The sequence below is a fragment of the Xyrauchen texanus genome, chromosome 40 (assembly GCF_025860055.1).
Source record: "Xyrauchen texanus isolate HMW12.3.18 chromosome 40, RBS_HiC_50CHRs, whole genome shotgun sequence".
Classification (NCBI taxonomy): domain Eukaryota; kingdom Metazoa; phylum Chordata; class Actinopteri; order Cypriniformes; family Catostomidae; genus Xyrauchen; species Xyrauchen texanus.
Window position 1 is genome coordinate 26,268,413 of NC_068315.1, and position 21,656 is coordinate 26,290,068.

General features: G+C 37.9%; 2 protein-coding genes across 2 annotated transcripts; both read right to left on the reverse strand.

Moving 5' to 3' along the window:
- Nucleotides 1-992: 992 nt before the first annotated feature.
- Nucleotides 993-13,954, reverse strand: LOC127633815 (serine/threonine-protein phosphatase 4 catalytic subunit B). Its single transcript, XM_052113142.1, has 9 exons — nucleotides 13,811-13,954; nucleotides 11,994-12,270; nucleotides 11,851-11,902; nucleotides 11,690-11,740; nucleotides 4,889-4,990; nucleotides 4,618-4,791; nucleotides 4,382-4,508; nucleotides 4,088-4,277; nucleotides 993-1,877 (listed from the first exon to the last, which is right to left on the reverse strand). Exons 2-9 carry the CDS (start codon nucleotides 12,089-12,091, stop codon nucleotides 1,748-1,750), a joined length of 924 nt encoding a protein of 307 aa, XP_051969102.1. The 5' UTR covers nucleotides 12,092-12,270; nucleotides 13,811-13,954; the 3' UTR covers nucleotides 993-1,747.
- A 916-nt stretch (nucleotides 13,955-14,870) lies between these two features.
- LOC127633516 (uncharacterized) lies at nucleotides 14,871-20,932 on the reverse strand. Its single transcript, XM_052112677.1, has 7 exons — nucleotides 20,845-20,932; nucleotides 20,683-20,741; nucleotides 16,451-19,993; nucleotides 16,115-16,331; nucleotides 15,848-15,945; nucleotides 15,491-15,576; nucleotides 14,871-15,348 (listed from the first exon to the last, which is right to left on the reverse strand). The coding sequence occupies exons 1-7, from the start codon at nucleotides 20,924-20,926 to the stop codon at nucleotides 15,285-15,287; spliced, it is 4,149 nt and encodes a 1,382-aa protein (XP_051968637.1). The 5' UTR covers nucleotides 20,927-20,932; the 3' UTR covers nucleotides 14,871-15,284.
- Between the last annotated feature and the right edge of the window lie 724 nt (nucleotides 20,933-21,656).

Genomic DNA, 21,656 nt, shown 5'->3' on the forward strand with positions numbered 1-21,656 from the left:
CACACAAAAGTGTGCCATCCCAGATGTGTATGACTTTCTTTCTTCTGCTGAACTCAAACTAAGATTTTTCGAAGAATATTTCAGCTCTGTAGGACCATACAATGCAAGTGAACGGTGACCAGGATTTAAAAGCTCCAAAAAGGCAGCATAAAAATAATTCATATGACACCAGTAGTTAAATCTATATCTTCAGGAGCAATATGATAGGTGACGTGGGTGAGAAACAGATAAATGTTTAAGTCCTTTTTTTAACTGTAATTCTCCTCCCTGCTCTGTAGGTGGCGATATGCACAAATAATGCAAATTGTTAAAAACAAAAGAATGTGAAAAAGAAAATTGACAGTAAAAAAATTACTTAAATATTGATCTGTTTCTCACCCACTTATTGTATGGATTAAATCACTGGAGTCACATTAATTGCTTTTATGCTGCCTTTATGAGTTTTACAGCTTCAAAGTTTTGGTGCCCATTCACTTGCATTGAATTGACTAACAGAGCTGAAATAATTTGTGTTGTGCAGAAGAAAGTCTTAACCATCCGGGATGGCATGAGGACAATTAAATGAGAAATTTCTTTAGGGTGAACCATCCCTTCAACAATGATCTGATCAGAAGTGGAGGTATTTTAAAACCCTTAGATGATAGTGAAACCAGCCTTAAAGCCCATTCTTTTGCAATAATGTCAGGATGACAGTACCTTTTCTGACTTCTTACATGGATTACCAAATACATAAAGGAATGGGTATGAAATCTAGATTGGAGTTCAAGACAGAAGTTATTTATAAAATTGGTTGCTTGGGACAATGGTCAGTTACACAGTTTAACAGTCACTATATGAATTATTCCACTGCAAAATGCAGATTGACTTTTCTAGAGAGCTGTGTAATAATCTAACAATCAGTTAATAGCGGTGGATAAGGGTTTATGCAGTATGTTGAGCAAGTGAACACACCATATGACAGATCATTAAAACCAGAAAACAACCTCTTGTGTTCATACAAAAGTACATTTTATTTTCACAAATAAAAAAAAAAAAGAAGAAAATCAACATTAAGTCCTAAAGACAGAACAGTCAAGGGGGGAAAAGCACATTTTCTATATCCAGTTCAGTGGGTGTGTTGTGTTTAGATGTTTTCCAGTGTTGTAAATGTCCATGTACATTACTGCTGTGTCAGGCTCCAATGTGTCCAGGCTTCACAAAACTCCAATGCGGTGAATCTATGACTCAGGTGAAAGAGGATTGTAAACTATAATCAAATCAGGAAATATGCCATATGCATTCTCTGATACATTTAAAACTTCCATGAGAAAAGAAAATGAAAATAATAATAATAACAACAATAATGCAATGTCTGACATACTGTTTTAATCTGCAGTTAAAAACACAGCTTTCTGAGGAACATGTGAAATGCTATGTCTTGCCAGCAGCAACACCCTCAAGTGTGCTTTGTTCCACTTTCCCTACTGCTATTCACGTACATAATAAATGTCTACATCTACAGAATACACTGAGTTGGAGAGCAAGAGATTTCACAGCAGTATATGAGAATATAACGTCAAGTGTGTCTTGATGGCAAAAAGAGAGAATGTGATAAAAGTAGATGGAAGGTAAAAAAAAAAAATCAGAACACAAAGTAAAAAAAAAATTAAGACAGTTGGGCAAGGAAAGAAACAAGAAACAGAAATACAAGGACACACAGGGAACCACTTCCTGTTGAGAGTGCTTGCATCCTAAGGACACAGGAAGCTCATAGGAAGTAGTCAGCAACTGGCTTTTTGGAGGGAATGCCTCTGGTTTCTTGTGGAGCAGCTTCAAATATTATGAATTCTTTCTGCAGGTGCTCGTCCAGCTCCAAGATTGCAGCCACATTACCACATCTATGACAAAGATAAAAGGTTAAGGCTAAAAGTCGACAAACAGTTTATCATAAAACATAAAAAAAAAGCATGCCATGTGCTATATCAGGATTTCCCAAAAGAGGGTTTGACCCAAGGGGTCGTGAGGGAACTGCAAGGAGTTTGTGAGAGATGTTGTTGTGTAAAACATATCTGTTATTTACGAATAATAATAATAATAATGAAAAAAAAAAAAAAAAGTTGATGGATAATTGCAAATTTTGTCCGTCAGTTGACAAAAAAAACTAATGAACAGTTCAGTTGGTTCAGTTCACAGACGAACTGACCAGTTGACTGATGCTGTCAACATAAAACTGTTGTTTTATCTGGCCAGTTATTATTTCCTTGCAAGGCTGCCGAAACTCTTAAAATATAATGTTTCATTTAAAAAATAAATAAATAAATAAATAAAAAAGTGAAACATTTCTCCTAGAAGTAACAGGGATTGCAAGAAGTATTCCAGGTTGCATAACAGTTGCGGCTACGCAATCAGTGGCCACTATATTACAGTAGGTACACCTGTACACCTACTTGCATCATGTGATTATCTAACCAGCCAATTGTGTGGTAAAAATGCAATGCATAAAATGAAGCAGATACAGGTCAGGAGCTTCGATTAATATTCACATCAACCATCAGAATGGGGAAAAATGGGATCTCAGTGTTTTTGACCGTGGCATGGTTGTTGGTGCAGCAGAATACCACATCGGGTTCCACTTCTCTCGGCCAGGAACAGAAAGCGGAGGATGCAGTGGGCCTACCATCGGTGTACCTCAACAGAAATTGAGATTCATCAGACCAGGTGATGTTTTTCCAGTCTTTAACTGTCCAGTTTTGGTGAGCCTGAGCCCACTGCAGCCTCAGCTTTCTGTTCTTGGCCGAGAGAAGATGAATCCGATGTGGTCTTCTGCTGTTGTAGCCCATCCACCTCAAGGTTCGACATGTTGTGCATTCTGAGATGATTTTCTTTTCACCACAATTGTACAGAGTGGTTATCTGAGTTACCATAGCCTTTGTCAGCTTGGACCAGTCTGGCCATTCTCTGTTGACCTCTCTCATCAACAAGGTGTTTCCAACCACAGAACTGCTGCTCACTGGATGTTTTTTTTGGGCACCATTCTCTATAGACTAGAGACTGTTGTGTGTAGAAATCCCAGGAGATCAGCAGTTACAGAAATACTCAAACCAGCCCGTCTGGCACCAACAATCATGCCACGGTCTAAACCACAGAGATCAAATTTTTTCCCCCATTCTGATGGTTGATGTGAAAATTAACTGAAGCTCCTGACCCATATCTGCATGATTAATGCACTGCTGCCACATGATTGGCTGATTAGATAATTGCATGAATAAGTAGATATACAAGTGTCCACTGTGTATATCAAATGCACATTCACAAATGGAATTACATACATTCATAAAACTATCAATGAAATGAAAACAAAAATGACAGATGACACTCCCGGGCAGGCTGGAAACCTATTTCTATGGATACCAGATAACAGATGGACAGGCAATGTCTGTATTTAAAAGGTGATTGGCTCGTTTACCTGGAAGGTGAGACTTTCTTTTCTAAATTCGTTGGCCATAAAAAAATGTCACATTCATTTGAATAGAAGCGACCCATCTCTGTCTGTTTTAAGCATTGGAGAGTATCTCCATAAATGAACATGAATGTTTTCTGCATGCACCATGATAGTGTGTTAAAAGTACAATATGCCAACAAGCACTGTTGATCTGCCGGTCTCCTTGTTTTATCCCAACCTACAATTACGTCAGTGATCGCCAGGGGAGCACGAAGGTACATTAACCTGACATCTCAGCAGAGAAGTGGTATGTTATGTACTGTGTTTAACAGCGCATCAGAGTTTGACTTAATTTCAAATAACATAAATAAGCCCCAAGGCCTGAAACATCCCACGATCCACAACGTGAAGTTTTAATGAACTCAAATATGTATCTTCTACACAAGTTATTATTAACAGTAAATCATCAACAGTAATTAAACCATTCCCAAATTTGTACTAAACATAGCCTAAATGTATTAAAATACACCAAACTGAAGAGGAAAATGCCAATAGGTTTGTCTGGTTTTTGTGGCAGAAGCAGTCATGCTTTAAATAGGATGAAACACAACGTCACTAATCAATATGTTGCAATACATACACTTTTAACTTGTCACAAAAACCTACCTGTAGCAGTAATTTGGAGCAGACCACACAGTGAGAACAGTCTCGTTGAAGTGCCACTTATATCCTTCCATGACAAGCTGGTGTGCTCTACAAATCATGTCGATGTCATTGGCGGCATTAAACTGGGCCACAACATCACTACCAAACAGATAGCCAGCGCCTCTTGGGCTAACGCCCCAACCTGTGGTGTCTGAATCAAGTGAGGGATGAATTCATTAAATTAGCTGCTTTCATTAAATTACCACAAATCTTCAGTATTCCAATTGAAGGAATTCTACAATGCATTCGAATTACCTTCAGGATCAGACCACAAAAGATCACACATGGGTCCATCATGAGGCACTTCCTGCTTCCGGTCAATGGTTCTGATCTGGTCCAGAGTCTGGATTGAGGGCGAGAGGCCTCCGTGTACACAGAAGATCTATGGGGTTGCAAGACAAGAAGCAAAAAATGTACTTCAGCACGGTATTGAATTTGAACTCATGACTACATGTGGATCCCTGTTAGTAAACAAACAAACAAATCCTCACTTTGCCGTCAATGATGGCGGAGAGCGACAGGTAGTCGAAGATCTCTGTGCAGTACCTCCATACTGTGACTGACCCATATTTTCTTAAACACTCGTCATAGAAGCCATATACTTGTGTGATCTGTCTGGACTCGTGGTTTCCCCGGATCAGGGTGATTCTGTCTGGATAACGCACCTGTAAGAAGTAATTGAATGTACAATGAGATTTAAAATATTATTCACACTATGAAATATAAAAACAATAAAATAATTGGAAACAAAACAAACAGTACCTTAAGTGCAAGAAGTAAGAGAAAGGTCTCCACACTGTAGAAGCCTCGGTCCACAAAATCTCCCATGAAGAGGTAGTTTGTTTCTGGAACATCTCCTCCAACCTGAAGAAAACAGATAACTTTATTAATCAAATGAATAGTAACTTGGGATGCACCAAAATTTCAGCCACTGAAAATTGCATTTTTTGTTTTGGCTGAAAGAGAAAAAAGGCTGACAATATGAGCCTATATATATATATATATGCCTCCCCACCCCTCAGTGCTCAGGTTTCACTCTCGATCGATCTAATAATCACGGCGCTGCCAAGCAAAGGCCGATGTCAGCGGTGCGGAAATACTTCAAAGCAGTACCGACGCTCCCTATACGCATAGTACGCAGTCTGCGTAGGGCACCAACTCCCTAGGAGGGTACCATCTTACCCTAGGAGGGCACCAGAAAGTCCACCGGGTGCCCTTCTTCGCACGTTATACATTATTCAAGGACCCGAAAGCAGTTGCGGAACACAGACAATCGCTTCACGCTCATATTGCGAATGCAACAATCCTCTTGACTACTGGCGCATGAACAAAGATCACTTTCCATTGCTTGCACGGATTGCACGCAGGTATTCATCTGCCCAAGCACCAGCACAGAGAGACTATTCAGTGCAGCATCTCATGTTCTTGAGTTGCCAGAAAGCGGAGCAACTTTAGTTCTTGAAGAGAAACCTGACACATTCTTAAATTTGCTGTGTATAGCAATTACATTAAGATTTGTTTAGCCCTGCAAAACTTTGTTCTTCACTTGAGGCTACATCTGTCATTTACAGTTGAGGTTGGTTTTAGTTCAATTACTGCTGTTTTGCACTGTTGCTTTGCACAATAATTGTATATTAAAGTATAAATACGTTTACATAAACAGAATAGAGGCCCTCTGCCGTTCTGTGTTCTGCCTGTTGTTATCATTAAAATGACTGTGTAGCATATTTAAACTTTTTGTATTTGCAAGATGCTAGCCTAGAGCTGCTAAGTTCATTACTTGACTGCTGTTTAGCATATCATGAGAGTTTTCTAGAACGTTGCATTTATTGGATAATTGGTAAAAAAAAAATAAAAAAAATATATATATATATATATATATATATATATATATATATATATATATATATATATATATATATATATACATATATGTTAAATTTGAATGTTTAAGAACTGAATATAGAATAATATATTTAATCTTGTTATAATATTTTTTCTGTCCAATGTTGGTGTGTTTCAATAAAAGTGTGATCATTTTATTGATTTGTAGTTTCTCAATTCAGATTTATTAAATTCATGAAATTAATTACAAAGTATAATATTATTACAATTATATAAATAATAAAAAAAATTTCGGTTTTTTTTTTCGGCCCAGAATTTTAATTTCAGTGCATCACTAATAGTAATGGCTAATATATTACATAAATCAACCAAAAAATAAAACTGTTCACCAATAACATTAAGATGTGATTAGCACCATCTAGTGAATTAGAATAGAATTTTTGAGGCACTGTAAAAATGTTGTCATTACCAAAAGAAATTAAAGTCTTAATTAAACTTCCGAAAATGTCACATCTTGGGGCTCATAACTTAAATACGTAAGTTTCTTTAACTTATTTTCATAAAAATCAATAGATTTTAAGTGTTAACTCCCAAAAAATGTTCCAAATGTTGTAGTTAAAAAATGTCCCAAAATTTAGGCTATATGGGGAATTCCCATAATGCTTTGCGCTTGAGTTATTTTCCTTGGTCAAATGGAAATGGAACTATTTAAATGGTTGTAATCAAGAATTCATAGTAGTTTTAGCTCCTTTGTAGTATTATTCATGTTGTTTGTTTGCAAATAGTGGTTTCGTGTTGTCACAATTAGGGTGATCCGTGTCCCTTTTGGTCAAGTTGGACCCTGTTAACAATATCTCAGATCTCCTTGTGAATGTGCAAGGCATATATGCATTTCTATGGAGAAATTAGTTTAAGGGAATATTCCAAGTTCAATAAAAGTTAAGCTCAATCGAAAGTATCTGTAACATAATACTGATTAGCACAAAAATGTATTTCCACTTGTCCCTCATTTTCTTTAAAAAAGCTAAACTCTTGGTTACAGTGAGGCACTTACAATGGAAGTCAATAGGGGCCAATCCGCACGTTAAAATACCCACCATTTCAAAAGTATAGCCAGAAGACAAACAATGTGTGTTGATATGATTTTATGTGATAAAATCACTTATCTTTTCTGTGTAAAGTTATAGCCAATTTTACAACTTCATTGCCACAACGATATAATGTCAACAAACCCTAAAATGACTGTAAAAATGATCATTTAAACAACTTTACAGCTCAAATAATACATGAGTTTTAATGAGGGATAGTCCACCCAAAAAGTTAAATTCTCATTATTCACTTACCCTGATGCCATCCCAGATGTGTATGACTGCCATTCTTCAGCAGAACACAAATTAATTAGTTTGAATTCAAATTGATTTTTAGAAAAACGCTCTATGTTTCCTTATAATGCGAGTAAATGGGTGCCATCAGGCTGCTGGCTGTTTGATGTTGAAAAGACATATTTAGGCAGCATAAAAGTAATTCACACGACTCCAGTCGATCAATTAATGTCTTATGAAGCAAATCGATACTTAAAACATTTTTAACTTTAAATCGTTGTTTCTGCCCAGCACTGTAATTCTGTTTGAAATCAACTGTTCGTTCCTCTGTTGTTTACAAAGTATGTGCTTCTGACATGCGTGAACGTTTTTATTATTGATTTGTTTCTTATACCAACTTTTTGATTTGCTTCAGAAAACATTAATTAATCAACTGGAGTCATGAGGATTACTTTTATGCTGCTTAAATAGGTCTTTTGGACCATCAAACAGCACATTAATCACATTATAAGGACCAGCAGAGCTTCAACATTTTTCTAAAAATCTTAATTTGTGTTCTGCTGAAGAATGTCAGTCATACACATGACATGGCGACTGGCAGCCGACCTGCTCCACCACCTGAGCTCAGGTGGTAGGAAAATACTTTTTATAAGTTTAATTCTGTAAAGAAATTCACTGCAAAAAAATCCTATGGTCATTAGGGCTGCCCCCTGGTAGTCGACCAAACGTTAGTCGATGAGAAGAGTCTTGGTCGACCAAGTTTTGATTGGTCGTAAAAAACAAAACCGCCACAGGAAACTGACGAACACCCATATTACCACTGGTTGGACGCTAGGTCGTACTAGGGTTAAGCCTACACAATAAAGCAAGACACCTTCAAACTTTGAACTTATTTTAACTAAAAATTCAAATGAAACTGGAAAAAGTGCTATTAAAATGTGTGCTGTTGAACTTTTTGAAAGATGGCTTTACAACAGTTGTCAACCTCTCTCTAGCAAAGAACCTGCTTCATCTGTGCATTCTCTGGCGGTCAGGTATTTCGGTGTCTGGGAAAATACATCATGTGTGTGAATAAATTCATTTTGTTCCCTCCTTCATGATATACATACTGTGTGTGTGTGTGTGTGTATATATATAAAATAATCTATTTTATAGATATTATATTATAATATAATATATTTTATATAATATATTTTATATATTAAAATAATATAAATAATCTCTGAAATATAAATCATGGTTCAAGATGAACATGTTTTTGTATTATTTTACAGGCTGCAGAGTTGCGTTCACAATGAACTGCTCTGTGGAATTAAAGCGAACTGAACTCAAAACACCTCGAGCTGAGATGTCTGAGGTAATTTACAGCATTCTCATAGACGATACTGTTCTTGCAAAAAAAAAAAAATTCTGAAGACAGGAACAAAGAAAGAGCGAGACCTTTTACATGCGTGTTTTCCACGAGACTGCACGCCTCCATATCAGTGCGTCATACATGAGCATAGACGGCTTTTCTGTCATCTGTTCTTAATAATGTAATACAATGTTTCCTTAAGCGTCTGCATGTCTCTACAGGCAAATTATTTGTTATATTAATTTGATAATAATAGTGCAATAATAATAATTTAATACATGGGAAAACGAGCCAAATATCATCTTGACATCGTCAAAGGCTGCTATTGGCGATCACTCTGACCATCATCGATCCCAGAGATCATCATCTGTCGGCACAATACTAATGTGGATTTCTCTCTATAAATTAACAAAATGTCGGGACAGTCTCCGGTTTTTCCGACACATTCAGAATCATTACCGCTTTTGCCAGTGTCGCTGTGGCTCGATTCGTGTGTGCGCTTGTAAAATGTATATTTCAAAGGCTCATTATTACGGTTTATACTACAGGGCTGTTGAATGCTTGATTCTGATTGGTTGAGAACGTTCTAAGGTGTGCAATTATTTTCAGGGAAACGCACGGCTAAAGTAGTTCCAGGCAGGTCTTGACCGCATTACAGTTCCATATCACTTTGCGTAGTCAACTGTAATAACGGAAAATAGGATACAATTCATAACAAGAAGTGACAGCGACAAATCCACTTCAACTTCAAGAGGATTTGTCACCAGACACAGCAGCCCAATACGTCGTTGGATGATTTGAATTCTGTCAGCCCAATGCGCTTGATCTGCCATTTTCGATGTCTGACTTCACCATCAATGGAAACGTGCAGTTTAATTTTAATAAATAAATTTGTTCGAATTAACGAATGAATTATAACGTATGAATTAATAAATAAATTAAATAATATGACGCACATGATTTTCTGTCTCATTATTGCAACCTCTGTCTCTCTAATAACTACACTAATAACTGCATTAGTCTGCTGTCAGTGGCTCAAACCTCCGTTACTAACTCTAAAATGACGTTTTGGAATTAGCAACGGAGGCATGGGATTAGATGCGTAAGAAATTAGTCCTACATACAAGAGCGTTTTAATGACAAAAACTTGACAAACGTCTAGAATCACATCATCTGAACAATGTTTCGAGGTGTGGTAACTGTAGTATAAGCGGAATAATTGACTCCGGGCCGTTGAATTATTAGAAAAATAATGCACACCCGATGTGTAACGGCCACTCCGCTTCGCGTCGTGACCGCATTACCACCCCGGGTGTGCATTATTTTTCAAATAATTCAACGGCCCGTCGTCAATTATTCCTTACTTAATATTTCTCTGTAATGTAAAACAGTGTTAACAATTTTACTTATAACATTCTTTCTCAGCCCTGGAACTCAAACCTTTTTCTGATGCCCCCCAAAATATAGATATTTAAGTAATTAAATTAATATCATAAACATGCAAATAAAATAACAACTACTATTCGACTAGGAAAACCTTTGGTTGGGGGCAGCCCTACTGGTTATCAAGTGTTTTTGTCTTGTTTTCCATTTAAAATAGTCTAAAAATCCTTAAAACAAGATACATTTACTTGAGAATCAACTTAATTTATTTAGAACTGCTTTAAGAGAATGTATCTTAAATGTACAATAAGTGCAGTAAAGACAAAATATCCTTATATTCAAGATCTATTCTAAAAAAGCAAGTCTAAATATCTTATGTGTTGCTTCTCAGGTGAATGCATCTTTTTTTTAAAGGGTTTTTAGATATTTTAAAATATTTGTATTTTTAATATTATATTCAACATTCTCAGATAACAATTTTATCTTCTGCAGTATAGCTGCTAAAGTAAATGTACGTTGTTTTAAAGAAGTTTTAGATATTTATATTGGAAAACAAGCCAAAACAAAAACAAATCAAAAACGTATTTTGTTGCAGTGTATAATGGGGCGAAGACTTCCTCTATCTCCTTTCTGTTCACTTCAATCCATCTTTAACTCACAAAAAAACAAACTCTCTAGTATTAATAAAGCTGAGTATTGCCAATTTTCTTCACGATGAGAAATGCAGTGACATTTATTATGATTCAATCACGAGCAATCATGTTATAATCTAGCTGCAGCAAGCATGCGAGCTCGAGGGACAAACGTCCCCGTGACAGAGTGTGCCTCAGCCGGATGCAGTTTCAATCTCTCTCCCTTAAATCAGGACATTCATGCAACTCATAGGAGAGGCGCTGACCGCACAGAGAAATGCCAGTTTTAGAGTTTGTAGTTATTTACATGATCTGCTTCTGTATTATTTGAACTTTAATAAATCAATAATACATTAAATATAACTGCATTTAAGATGTAACGTCGGGCTTTCCTTTAAAGACACTCGACATGCAAGTTTTGCTTCAGCGGATCGGCAGCTCCAGCTCCACTTATTCCACAATGAGAGTGCTTCTGTATTTACTTTGTATTTTTGCATTATAATTCCCTCATACTTTGCGATCTACATCACCTGAAGCTGTTTGGAAAGTTTTGAGTGCATCTGGACTTTAGCGGTGTAATTCTGCAGAGCTGCTCTCATCATTAGAGTTTAATGTGATCTCGTTACATTAAATAAGATCAAACGACTATTTGTCGACAATTTTTTTGCCGTCGACGTTGTTGATAATGTCGACTAATCATTTCAGTACTAATTGAACCCGGAATATTCCTGTAATGATTGACCTAGAATCAGTTATCATCTTCATTATTTTAGCTGCGTTCTTGTATGACCTAATATTGAGTCTATTCAAGTAAAAGTTGAAACTACAACATATTAATAGCAAATCTGAGTTAAGTCTACATGCATCTAGTTAACTTAAACCATTAAGTTAATTCTATAGGAACACCAAGTGAAGTGAACTTAACTACAAGTTTTGGTGACGCCATTACTCAATTAAATTGAGGGAAAATGAACTGAGTAGTCAACTTGTTAGGGTTTTCAATGTGCGAACGAGAACTCAGACTTACTCTGAACAACTCCTTTAAGTCATAAAACTGCCCATGGATGTCACCGCACACCTGAAGAGAGGAAAATACTATTTATTTCATACCCATATGTATGATTAACAAAAGCAAGAACAATAACACAAGCTCACACACACACTTCTATGCGATTTACCAATACTTACGGTTACTGGAGAGTCCACTCTCTGTACATTACTCTCTTCTACTAGAATCTCTCTGGAAGACATTAGCACACATACACATGTTAGTGTTGTTGTATGATCAGGTGATCAATATTGAAATTACTCATATAACACAAGGCTCTTACCTGGCTTTGGCACACAGGGCTTTGACCTCATTTTCCTTGATGAGTTCACATCTCCTCAGCTGGTCGATCTGTCTGTCCAGATCACTCATGTCACCCATGGTGGATTGCAGATAGGGTGCCTCCACGTGAAGCCAGTGAATATAGCTAATACTGTATTAACAATCTCTCTCCGTGCCGTCCAAAGACAGACACAAGTGCACACTCCTTCAAACAAACACAGGCAGACACAATCACACCAGATGAAGAGGGGTGACGGGGTGGGTCTGGGAACGGAAACCTGTCCAGTAAAGAGCACAGAACAGACTGTAATAAGCACACAAAAACTGTAATGAGCACACAAAAACTACAAACAAACACTTTACAGTTATCTAATCAAGTGGCTTTAGCACATGAAGAAGTCAACAATTAGTCACCAGAATTACATCATGTTGCGTTTAATGATACAATAGGACATTTAACAATTTACAGTAAGAGGCTGATGAGTCCCAAATACTTCTACCAAAACATTTTAACATCCAGTAATCGTAATTATTGGTTGATATTTCTCATTAAAGGCTTGGTTCTTTTTAACAATAGGCTACAGAACAATTACAAATGTTTAATTACAAATAACAGAAAACCTATGATTATTTACATACCCTAGTGTAAAATCCAGCTTAAGTTGGTAGCTTTTTTGGAACATGGTAGCTGGTTTCTAGCTGGTTCATGCTGGGAGTCCAGCTAGCTACCAGCTTAAGGTGGTCAAGCAGTTTTTTGGAACATGGTAGCTGGTCGTCGACCAGCTTGTCATACCAGCTCAAGCTGGGCAGGCTGGTTTTGGAACATGGTAGCTGGTTTCTAGCTAGTCTAAGCTGGGAGACCAGCTACCAGCTTGTCATAACAGCTCAAATCGGTCAAGCTAGTTTTTGGAACACGATAGCTGGTCATGAGCTGGTCTTTGGATGGTACAAGCTAGGAGACCAACTTAGACCAGCTTGTCATTCCAACTCAAGGTGGTCAAGCTGGCTTTTGGAACATGGTAACAGGTTTCTAGCTGGTCATGAGTTGGTCTAGGGTGGTTTTTAGCAGGTCCAAGCTGGGAGACCAGCTTGACATACCTGCTCATGGTGGTCAAGCTGTTTTTTTGGAACATGGTAGCTGGTCGATCAGTTAAGGACCAGCTAACATGTTCCAAAACACAGCTACCAGCGTGAGCTATATTTTCCAGCAGGGAATATATAATGAGCTGACCTTATCAAGACATGATTTCACAGTCAAACAGCGACATTAATCAAAATACAAAATGTAAAAATAATCTAAAACGAACTTCTATGTTGGATTGAGCCTAAACCATGTTAATATGACAGCTCAATAGTGTCGACATTAGCGGACCAATATATTTTAAATAAATACAAAAAGAAGTACTTACATGTAATTTTAAGTGTCTTGTTACATATATACATTCGGCAAAAAGTGATTAACGTTAAAAACTATAACACTAGTTAGCTCAGTTCGCTCATCTAAACGCAAAACCAACGTGACGGGAATCATTACATTCGCACAACTTTCCCAACAACTCACTGAGTAATTAAACAATCGTCAGAAAAGTAACATTAACAAACACACCATCGATAACATGTACTTAATCAATGTGTTGACCTCAATACCCAGCCGCAGACGAGTCAATCCGGAATTAGCTGAGCTAACTAGCCTGAGCAGCTAAAGGCCTGGAAAAATGAGCTCATCTCCCCAGACATCGGCTCATAAACACGACCAAAGTGTGCTTCTGTACCGCTCAAACCACAAGAGAAGTAAAGAAATATATGAGTTACACATACCTTTAATCGCTCCAGAAAGGCCGACGAAATTTTGATTTATCTAAAGAGGATAACGCCAGTTCGTTTTTCAGGTCTTCCACCCGGTTCGTCGGTCTTTTTACCCACCACCCTCTACCGGCGTCGAGCGCCTCTCTCTTGGAAAGCCAGACAAATGTGACGCCAGCGGCTCACTGCTGCTCTCTAGCGGCACACAGACGTCCATGAAAGCCCAGCTTCCGCTTTTTGTTGCCCTCTAGCGGCGTACAGACACATAACCACCAGCGGCTTTCTGCAGCCAGAGTGAGAGATCCCAACCCCGGAGGCTCTACTATAGGAGAGAGCGTAACGGTAAAGACGGACCACTTATATTAAAATTAAAGGGATAATATTGAACGCTCAATGTGGCAGATAAGAAAAGGAAGCGAGTAGAATGAATAGAGGGATGTTGGTATTGACCCATGACCTGAATATAGGATGTAAGAACAATGACTTAGGAAATAATTCACTCTGGTTTAGTTAAACAAGCACCACTTAAGCACAAGAAACAAAATTTTTACAGTTGCTCTGAGCCATCTGTCTTGCGGTTCTCCACCATTGCCTCGGCTCCAAAATGATTTTGGGATCTTTAAGTGTCCAGTTGATCCGGACTTCAAAATCTCGCCAGAAATAGTAGGTCATCTCGCTTACTGTTTCATGAATACTGAGGATTCAGACATTCTTGTAAAACCGACACCTACCTGTCGTAAAATTGTCTATGACTTCTCTTATAAAATAGCAAATGGTTCTCTGATGCCCAGTAGCAGTTTTAACTTGTATGGCGCCCTGGGCAAAACCCCCCACCCCCTCCGGTTGGAGACTTCAGGGTGCCCACTTTTTTGCGCGGGTGCCTCGTGCCGCTCCCCAGGCGGCTGGCCATGTAGCCCATGCCTAAATTCGCCCCTGCTGCTGCCCTCCAGTGTTGTGAAGACATATGGCTGCCACATTGCAGCTATAGCACATGTGACTTCTACTGATAAACATGGGCATATCACAGCAGTTTTTACAACAAAGAAACAAGTCTTGCAATGAAAAAGTGCAAAAATATTTATTGACATTTAGCTTACAATGAATGGCCCCTGACCTCACTTCAAGTTTTTATTTTATACTTAATTTGCTTCCAAGTAAATACTGTGCTTCGCTGAGCTTGGTAAGGCACACACAATGTTGAGATTATACATGAGATTGAAAGTCTTAAAAGAAATTACAGAATACAGCTGAAATGCATTTTTTTTTACTGAGGAGTGAGCAGATATCAGATATCTAATGAAATGGCGGAAGTGAAAGGGAAATGTTGCTTAACTTCAGTGGTAAACACAGGCTTCAGACTTTTGCAATAGCAAAAAACCCCACAATATTTGTCAGGTTGCATAGTGCTTAAATAAGAAAATATATTACAAATAGAAACCAGGTAGAGAATGCATCTCTGCATCCAAATATAATGAAATAATCAAACAGATTACTCCTTTAGAGGCTTTTTGAGTTTGCCTTTGAGTTCTGCCATCATCAAGGGACTGCCCATACTGCACAAAATAAAGACAAACAGTAAAACAATTAGTAGAGCCAGTTTGTATTCTATGGTGGTTGCGAAAAAAAATTGCAGTTACATCTGAAGCTCAAGAGTATTTGTAAAGGAATCATGCAGACTGATATTACAGGCCCTACCCAGTATGTCTTGGTGGTGTCCATTTGGGTTTAAGTGACGCTGGCTCTTGTTTGACAGAATCCTCTGTTACTGCCACTGATTTTTGCTGAGCAGAGGAAATTATGGTTACCACCGTAGATCTACCTGCCTTGATAATATTGTGCTTAGATTATGCATTAAAAGGCTTCTAGTTCTAGTTCACCCAAAAATAAAATCATGTCATCATCAAGTTGTTCCACATCCTGCTTATTTTTGTCTTTCTTTCTTTAACTGGACACAGAAGGAAATGAACAGAACATTTTCATTTTTGGTGAACTATCTCTATAACTTAGCCATGTTTCCATTAGCTTTCATGTACTCAAACAGTATGCTCATACCTGTTCCTGTGCCTGTAGTTGGCTCTCTGCCTCTCCAGATTCTCTTGCTTTCTTACCAAACTCAGTTTTTCTCAGTATGGGCATCTCAGTGCCAACACCTAAACAAAACAAATCTAGAATTCTAAAAACAATCCACATCCTTCTAAAACATCCTGATTAACATTGTCAAAGGACTGAATGTTAATCTAATTTACTTTACTTACAAAATAATCATATATATATATATAATAATTTATATTAATTTAGGTTTTATTTTGGGTAATTTACCTGGGAGTTTAAATCCAATGAACCCTTTACTTGGCACAGAGACTGCAATTCCCTGACCTCCCTTGAACAGGCCGCAAGCTGGAGGCTTTGGGAGAAAGGGTTCCACTGAGGTCTTAAAAATAAGTTTTCTCGGGTCTTTGGGTGGCCGAACTAAGGGATTCTTCACTGCAATTCTAGACTTCTGAACACTAAAGTCCAAAGATGAGTCCTCGAATTCCTGAAAATAATAAAAAAAAAAAAAGACATTGCTGGTTTACTGTTCCTAGTTCTCTTAAGATCACATCTATATTTGTAGCGCCATGGGTGATTGATCTACTCAAAATAAATATACATTACCTGTAAATCTAAATCAACAGTAGTTGGCCAGTCTGTTGTTGGAGCCTTTTCTTCTCCGTCTATCTTCACTTCTGGAACATCTTTGCTCACATTTTCAAATCTTCTTTTAATCCCAGATTTGCTGATTTCAATTATGTCTTCATGACAACATATCACTGTTTCTCCAGCTGCACCCTTCTCTTCTATATGTTCAACGTCGTCAGTTGTTTCAGACACAGGTGAAAGAATAGGGTCATCAATTTGTTTCTTGACAACTTCACAAATGGACGTTTCCACCTCCATCTCTATGCTCTCCTCTGTCCCAGCTAAGAACTTGGACACCTCCATATTTTCTTGCTCTAGGACTAAGGTACCAGTTGGCAGTTCTTGAAATTCTGCATCACCAAGTTTTTCTGTTGAAAGTCCTACCAAAGGTTCTACATCTTGTCCTACATTATTTTCCATTTCCATCATTTCCTTCAGGACTTGATTCGTTATTTCTTCTACATACTCTAAAGTGGTCTTCAATGCCTCAGTTTCATCTAACAACCTGATCTCTCTGTTCTCCTGTCCCTCTGAGTATATGTATGAGTCTATCTTCAAATCAAGAGTTTCGACCAGAAACTCTGCTGGACTTAAAGGTCTTGTTAGTTCAGTCTGTGATCCAACTGGACCAATTTTTGCTACTATCACATCTGGTGCATCCTCTGCATCAAGTTTCAAATCAACTGGATATGGTTCTGTTCCAGCAATTGCACACACAACAATAGATTCACCTTCTTCCAGTGATTCACTGACAGTGTCCAATGTTGCTTGAGACAATTTGCATTCTCTTTCTGTGGTCAAATCAAGCTCACTGTCTGCTTGAATGTTTGTCTCAAAGGTTTTCACTTTTGCTTTTTTTGAACAGGTCTTTGTTTCCACTGTTTCAAAAGTCAGCGCAGTTCTTAATTCAACATGTTTTTTGAGAGAGAACTCGGTTTTGTCAATTTCCTGAAGTGTTGCATTTAAGCAATCAATTGGAGTTTCAATGTCTTGTTCAATCTCAATTGCCTCCTTGCTATCCTTCAATTCTAGCTCAACAGAGTGGGGGACCACAGTGTCCCTTTGTGAATACTCTTCTGTTTGAGTGTTTGGTTCATCTAAGTTAGTCTTAATCTCCTCAAAACTTCCCAAAGAAATCTCTACTGTTTTTACTTGGTCCACAGCCCCTGTCTTTACTAAACCAACCTCTGGCCCTTTCCTCAATTCTCCAGAGAGCTCACAAACAATGAGATCTGAAAACATAGCCTCAGTTTTTATGGCCACCACAGGTGATCCAGTTCCTGTTTGTGGAGTATCCTGTTTTGATATATCAGACTGCAAGTTGTCTTTAGATGTAGCAACAGTTTCAAAAAATGAATCCACTACTGTGTCTGTGGTCCTTCCTGGTTCATTACTTGCTACAATTTCTTCAAATATTTCTTCTGAAGCCCTTGGCAGTGTATCTTCTAGATTCAATAACACAGATTTAGTTTCATCTACATTCTTTGTTTGGGTAGTTTGGGTTTCTCCCAGCCTTCCATCATGAACTTCCTCTATGTTGCAAATGCCTGTACCTGCTAATTCACAAGTGTCCAGCCAATTCAGTTGTTCACTCTCTTGAACGTCTTTATCCTGCTCAGTTGTATCCTTACTTCCCAGCTCATTTTTTGATATATGCTCATTTTCAATAATTTCTTCTGAATGTTTTTTAATTACTTCAAGTCTTCCAATCTCAAGAGGGTTTGAAAATGCACCATCTTCCTTTGAATCTCCATCTTTCACTTGTGATTCAGTTCCTTCATCTTCAAAATCTTCAACTTTCTCCAGTTCCTGATTTTGGACAACAGTTTGTTGCTCCTTTTCATCAATAACACGTTCAACTCCTTTTTCCTTGGGAAAGTCTGTGGTGTATTCTGTCCCCCTGATGTCTTGTTCAATCTTAATTGCCTCCTTGCTATCCTTCAATTCTAGCTCAACAGAGTGGGGGACCACAGTGTCCCTTTGTGAATACTCTTCTGTTTGAGTGTTTGGTTCATCTAAGTTAGTCTTAATCTCCTCAAAACTTCCCAAAGAAATCTCTACTGTTTTTACTTGGTCCACAGCCCCTGTCTTTACTAAACCAACCTCTGGCCCTTTCCTCAATTCTCCAGAGAGCTCACAAACAATGATATCTGAAAACATAGCCTCAGTTTTTATGGCCACCACAGGTGATCCAGTTCCTGTTTGTGAAGTATCCTGTTTTGATATATCAGACTGCAAGTTGTCTTTAGATGTAGCAACAGTTTCAAAAAATGAATCCACTACTGTGTCTGTGGTCCTTCCTGGTTCATTACTTGCTACAATTTCTTCAAATATTTCTTCTGAAGTCCTTGGCAGTGTATCTTCTAGATTCAATAACACAGATTTAGTTTCATCTACATTCTTTGTTTGGGTAGTTTGGGTTTCTCCCAGCCTTCCATCATGAACTTCCTCTATGTTGCAAATGCCTGTACCTGCTAATTCACAAGTGTCCAGCCAATTCAGTTGTTCACTCTCTTGAACGTCTTTATCCTGCTCAGTTGTATCCTTACTTCCCAGCTCATTTTCTGATATATTTTCAATAATTTCTTCTGAATGTTTTTTAATTACTTCAAGTCTTCCAATCTCAAGAGGGTTTGAAAATGCACCATCTTCCTTTGAATCTCCATCTTTCACTTGTGATTCAGTTCCTTCATCTTCAAAATCTTCAACTTTGTCCAGTTCCTGATTTTGGACAACAGTTTGTTGCTCCTTTTCATCAATAACACTTTCAACTCCTTTTTCCTTGGGAAAGTCTGTGGTGTATTCTGTCCCCAATTTTTTCTGTTCTACGTCTTGTCCATAAAGCTCAGGTTTGATTGTTACCTCTGCATTATTTTGATCTTCTCTCATGAATTCACATTCTTGAAAATTGTCATCCTCATGATCACATTTTTGTTCTTTTTTATCTTTATTGGAACCATCTTTTTGTTTACTGTCCACAATTTCAAAAGGCTGTTCTTCAGTTTCACTCACCTTACGCTCCACATTATCTTTACAGCTTGCATCAGATGAAACTGGCTTTTTTTCAACACGTGCTTCACTTTTTTGTTTTTCTTCTTTTTTGTCATCGATCTGAACATCCAAAGTACTTGTTCCACTCTTCTGCTTGTGTCCATCGCTGTCTACATCATCACATGAAACACTCTCATCATGATTGGTGCCAATGGACCACACTGCACAATGGTAAGTTTGTTTCTTTGTGGCGTTTACTTGAAGTTCAGTATGATCGTCCATGACCACATCAGTTTTTTCCCACTGTGCCAAAGCAACTTGTATTCTGGCCTCAGGCAACACACATTTGACCTCTGTATTGTTTTCATTTTCATTGCATTTCTTACCCTCCACATTTTTCTCAGCTTCATTTTCTTTTTCTTCACTGTTAATCTCATTTGCTTTATTTTTCAAAACAACATCATTTTGGTTTCCTTCATCTGTTACTTCCGGTCTGAGGTATCTTGCAACAGCTCCTGTGAGGTAACCCTATATGAGCACAACATTGAAACACAAGTCCATAAGAGACAGAATGAACTATAAGATTTATAACCCATTTTTCTATAGTCCTCAACAGAATTGAGAAATTCAATGGAGGACAATCTTTGATGTTGGCTTGGCAAAGACTTGTCTTAAGTTTAAACTAGTTTTAAAAGTTTAATGTTAAAAACAACAGTAAGACATCAAGTCAGCTAGATATGTAGTCAGACAGGCTGTCAGATAGATATATATATATATATATATATATGAATGAATGAATGGATGGATATAGAGATAAAAGCAAGTTAAAGCAGATTTAAAGCCTTGTGTGGGTTTGTTTACACATTTTTTGACAGCTGGAGTTAGAATTCAACTCATTTGAACATTAGTCCATGTCAGTCTATTAGATTTTTCCCGTTATTGATCTTCGGGAAAACTGTGCAGTCAGTTAGAAAAGACACAGAACACTAAATCTGTACCAAGGTTGGTGGATGTAGCTTGAACGTTCTAGGAGTTACAATTGCTAATTATTTATAATTGGGATTTTGGGAAAACCCTAAACCAAGTCTGTAGAATAACAGTATGCTGGTTTGGCAAGCCAACATAATAAAACATAACTAAAATGCAGATATAGACAAATCGATTTTATTAATAAGTCAATCCGAAGAAAAACAACATTATCAACAACATTTACTCACCCAAACAGTCCAAATAGAGCGACCAAAGCGACTCCCCGAGTTTTCGGAAGCGTCCATAGCTGGTGAAACGAGAAAAGATCAAGAGTGGACAGATTAATGAAACTTTCTCAAAGTTTGGTAGCGACGTACATGTGTTTTTCCTCATAACATCTCAGTTCAGACCGTTAAAAGCGGGACTTTTCACACGGGCGGTAAGACTTAAAAGTGTAGTTGTTTTCTGACTGGATGGTGGTGGTGCTCGCATTTGTTTAGTTCCTCACGCTCATACGTCCGATGTTTTAATAAGGAAGACGCTCTGTGTGAATCACACCAGCCAACCCAAGAGCAGAAAGAACTTGTTGGTTTGTGGTGAGAAAAAAATTGTAGTCATTTTGCCTGTCGTGCCATTTCGGTGAACAGTTATATTCATAATCAAAGGCCGTGTCTCAAAACTTACTAAGCTACCTAAAAACACAATGTTTTGGGGGAACATTTGCGTGTTCCCGGACCAGCAGTATTCTTGGGTCATCATTGACGTGGGAATCATTTTCCGTGTCAGGACGCGCAGATTACGCCCACAAATGCTGCAGGTGCACTCGCGTATTCTACTCAAAATAATGCCTAGGAAGGCAGCTCACTACGTTTTTAAAACTCAACCATAAGGTTCAGCTGCATGCAAAGGTTACTGCTGTTCGGTGTTGTGTGTGTGTGTGCGCGCGCGCGCTATCTCTCCAGGCTTGTTTTTCTCCCAACACATTCAGTATCAGTATACATTCGTAGAAGGTTGTGCACATTGTCATTTATGCCATTGTTGGTTGATAAAGTAAACTAAAGATTGCTTAGGTTTAAGTATACCATTTGCAATGGGCCGGTGTGATCTTGTTTGAAAATGCACAAACAAGTGTTCAGTGTTGTGGTTGATGTTTGACAGTCATCTTAGCAAGTGGTCAAAATTAGTCACATTGGTGCATTCTCTCTCACTCACTCATGTACTC

Bases quoted from the DNA above. Each gene is read 5' to 3' on its own strand.
- LOC127633815 (XM_052113142.1), bottom strand. From the start codon at position 12,091: ATGGGTGACATGAGTGATCTGGACAGACAGATCGACCAGCTGAGGAGA. The intron at 4,278-4,381 runs GTAATTCGAATG...CACTTGATTCAG, and splicing joins TTTGTGGTCTGATCCTGAAG to ACACCACAGGTTGGGGCGTT. The intron at 1,878-4,087 runs GTAGGTTTTTGT...TCTTTGTCATAG, and splicing joins GCTCCAAATTACTGCTACAG to ATGTGGTAATGTGGCTGCAA.
- LOC127633516 (XM_052112677.1), bottom strand. From the start codon at position 20,926: ATGCGAGCACCACCACCATCCAGTCAGAAAACAACTACACTTTTAAGT. The intron at 19,994-20,682 runs GTGAGTAAATGT...GTGCTCATATAG, and splicing joins GCTCTATTTGGACTGTTTGG to GGTTACCTCACAGGAGCTGT. The intron at 15,577-15,847 runs GTATGAGCATAC...TCCTCTGCTCAG, and splicing joins AACTACAGGCACAGGAACAG to CAAAAATCAGTGGCAGTAAC.